The 3,545-nt window shown below is 36.4% G+C and overlaps 1 protein-coding gene across 2 annotated transcripts in view; it reads right to left on the bottom strand.

The window, feature by feature from the left end:
* LOC106883345 (polycomb protein EED-like) overlaps window positions 1-3,545 on the bottom strand; it is a 35,952-nt gene that overhangs the window by 1,791 nt on the left and 30,616 nt on the right. For both annotated transcript variants that reach the window (XM_052971324.1, XM_052971323.1), the window contains exons 8-10: window positions 2,937-3,070; window positions 2,194-2,299; window positions 547-699 (exon numbers count right to left, since the gene is read on the bottom strand). In XM_052971324.1, the coding sequence (XP_052827284.1) occupies window positions 547-699; window positions 2,194-2,299; window positions 2,937-3,070 (393 nt within the window). The remainder of the gene's footprint in view (window positions 1-546; window positions 700-2,193; window positions 2,300-2,936; window positions 3,071-3,545) is intronic.

Here is a 3,545-nt window from a genome sequence, read left to right as displayed (position 1 = left end):
GACTCCTTCGTCTATCACCTGGTTCGTAATACGGGTGACTAGGCTATAGCTAACACTGCCAATGATGATGATGATGATGAGGGTGGTATCAAATTTTGGCACAGGGTCAGTAAGTCTGGGGGTGGGGTAAGTCTATTAGATTGACCCCAGTGCTCAACTGGTGCTTATTTTATTACCAACCCCTAAAGGATGAAAGGCAAAATAATAATAATAATAATAATAATAATAATAATAATAATATACAAGCTGCATGATAACCACACTAGAGCAGGTGCCACATAAAAAGCACCCCAGTCCAGTCTGTGAAGTGGTTGGCATTAAGAAGGGCATCCAGCTATGGAAACCATACCAAAACAGACATTGGAGCTCAATGCAGTCATTGGACATATTGGGATCCAGTCAAATTGTCCAACAATTGTCAGGAGAGAAAACAGGCGTTAACCTGAGCTCTGAACATCAACAGCGCATCACAAACAACCAATATATTTAGATACAACAACAACAACAACAATCCATTTTGATGAGAAGAGTAAGTTTTTCACCCACCTTTTGCCAATAATCCATAGAGAACCTCATATACCAGATATCACACTCACGGTATTCGAATCTGTGTAAGATGGTTGTTGTGGAATCTGAATGCTTTAGATCGGTTTGGTTGAGGTGACCAGGTTTCCAACAGACAATACAGTTTTCACATGACTGAAAGAGATGCAACTTATAAAATTAAGAACAGGAAGTGTGGGTAGTTTCAAGATTGGGAACGGGGGGAGTAAATTTGGCAGACTGGGAACAATTCTTCACAGATTTGAGGCAAAATAAATTCTTGTTTCTTTTCTGGTTTTAAATTTATTTTCCATATCAGTGGAGGGGAGGGGGGAGTTGCAAATTTCATCATCTATATTAAAAAATGTCTTGTCCAGCAGCATAGCACAATGGCTGTAAACAGGACAGAATGTATGATGAAGCAGTTAATAGTCCAATATCTTCATTGCTCAAAGAGTTCTTGAAAATTTCCAACTGAAATTTCAATTCTAAGGTTTTTATATTCCTGGTGCTTTCCACCCTCCAACATCTGAACACTCAAATGTGAAGTGTGGGTGGTCATGCCTGTTTTTCACTTGCATGGCTACATTTGATGTCATCATGATGAAAATAAAAAGAGAACATTGAGGAAGCTGTTGTCTCCAGTGAACAACAAAAGGTTTCTCCCTTTATTGGTGAGTCATTAAACATGGATAAAACAATGAAGCTACATGGTTGTGATTACATTAACATTGAATGTAGAAGACGAGTGGAGGGTAGAGAGGAAGAACAAGATAAGAGACAGACAGACAATTGATGGCAGTGGGTGACACTAAATGAATCAGTCAATGTTGATGGGAGACAAATGCACAGGTTTTGATGTGACAAAAGCTGGCAGAGGAAGACATAAGAAATTATGAAGATGGATCACAAGTGGTGATACGCTGTATTATATCAAACCCTTGTCTGTATGGGGAAGAAGAGATGTTAAATATCTACAAATATCCACTTTCTTTCTTCTCCCTGGTACAAACAATGTGTTGCTATTAAACTACAACTGAAATGGAGGAGTCAACAGCCTTACATTTGACACTAAATCTATTATACTCCAGACATCCACATCACACAACAGGTTTATACTGTAACCTTATAGCATTAATATTACTGTAAACCTAACAATAGTCTTGAACCAGGTTGTTTTAACATTTAATTTCTTTTATAAAATACTACACAACTGGTCTAAACTGCTTGTGATACTATCCATAATCTTATGAGTGAATACATGCCTATAAATGGATGTGGTTTGTGTGTACACACACTAACACATATGTTGAATGCGTTTACAAAGGGGTAAAAAAGTACTCAGCACATAAACTAGAGTATATATATTTTATCAGAAACTGAAGCTTCTAGAAACTGGGTTCTGCGTTGCTAATTATTCACACATACACACACGATTTATTGTTGGTTTATCTGGTGTGCAAGGGTCAATACAAATTTACTTGAAATATATTTATTAAATCTTTTCACTGATTAATATTTCACAAACCCAGAATAACAGGATTCTTCCATTAATTATTAAAAGTTACACAAATATTAAATAACTCACTTGCCCTTCGTATTTTATACATACACATAGGATTTTATATTTGTTGAAATGAAACTGGTTACCTTCGATAAAATAAAACGTCCAAGCCAACGAACACAATCCACGTAATTTCTGTGGATGTCACGGGTGGAGAAATCTGGATAATGGTTGGATACTGTGGGGAATGGTCTAGAAATGAAAGAGAGAGAGATAGAGAGATGATCAAAACTTTCTTAAGGTTACTAATAGTATATCAATACAACAAAGCCTCTCTAATTCTCATCTTTTAACGTCCATCTTCCAAGCTGGCATGGGTTAAACTGACTTTCAAAATCAGGTTTTGGAAGAAAGACCAGGAATTTAAAACAAAAAGAAATTTGGAAATAAATAAACATCAAAAATAATCTTCAGATGAAATCCTGAGAAAGCTTTCTAGTGTGAAAGATAATCTCATCTTAATCTGCTGAGTCAGATAAAGATATTCTTTAACTCAAAAACCATGACAAAATCTTTACCTCATTGTCAGCAATAATGGAAGAAATGAAATTCCAAACCATTGTGATTGTTATAAGGATATTAATTACACACACACACACACACACATGCATGTGTCTATCTGCCACCACCACTTGACAATTGGTGCTAGTGTGTTTATGTCTCCATAACTTATCAGTTCAGCAAATTGTATCGATAAAATAAGTACCAGACTTTGAAAAAAAAGACCTGAGATCAATTTGTTAGACTAACATTTTTGAAAGCAGTGCCCCAGCTTGGCCACAGTCCCCAATGACAGAAACAAGAAAAAGGAAAGGTCAATCCACATTACCTGTTGTTTTTGGTACTGTTGTATGTGTAGGAATCTTTCATTGCTTTGATGATAGCGTCTGTCTTCAAGTTCCAAATTTTCAAGGAATGGTCCATGCCACAAGACACAATGAAACTGCCATCAATGTTGAAGTCCTGAAAGGATAAAAACAACAACAACAGTTTTCAAGTTTTCATCTCCTTTAACCTTGGAATTTCAATAAAGATGAGAAATAAATCCATCTCTTGTTATCTACTGGACTACCAGGCTCACTGAAATAACATATAAGTGGCTGAGTACTTCACAACAATGCAAGTCTCTGACAGTGACAAGGCTGTACCTTTGAAATTAAAGGTATAATCCCTAAGGTAGGCTTCTGTACAGTTTCCATCTTCCCAGTTTCACTCACAAGGCTGAGGGTTGGTGTGATGAATGGTAAAAGGTATCAGTCCAAGATGTCAAGATACTCTTTCTGTCACCAACTCTCACCTGTTTCCAAGCAAGGAAATATTTCTCCATGATTAGACATGCTTTTTCATGGAAGACTGGAAATGAACAACAACAATCACATGACACTTATGCGGATACATCTCTCTCATACACACAAATATAAATATGAGTATTACAATT

The sequence above is a fragment of the Octopus bimaculoides genome, chromosome 10 (genome assembly GCF_001194135.2).
Source record: "Octopus bimaculoides isolate UCB-OBI-ISO-001 chromosome 10, ASM119413v2, whole genome shotgun sequence".
In the NCBI taxonomy this organism is placed as follows: domain Eukaryota; kingdom Metazoa; phylum Mollusca; class Cephalopoda; order Octopoda; family Octopodidae; genus Octopus; species Octopus bimaculoides.
This window is presented reverse-complemented; position numbering and strand designations above follow the sequence as displayed.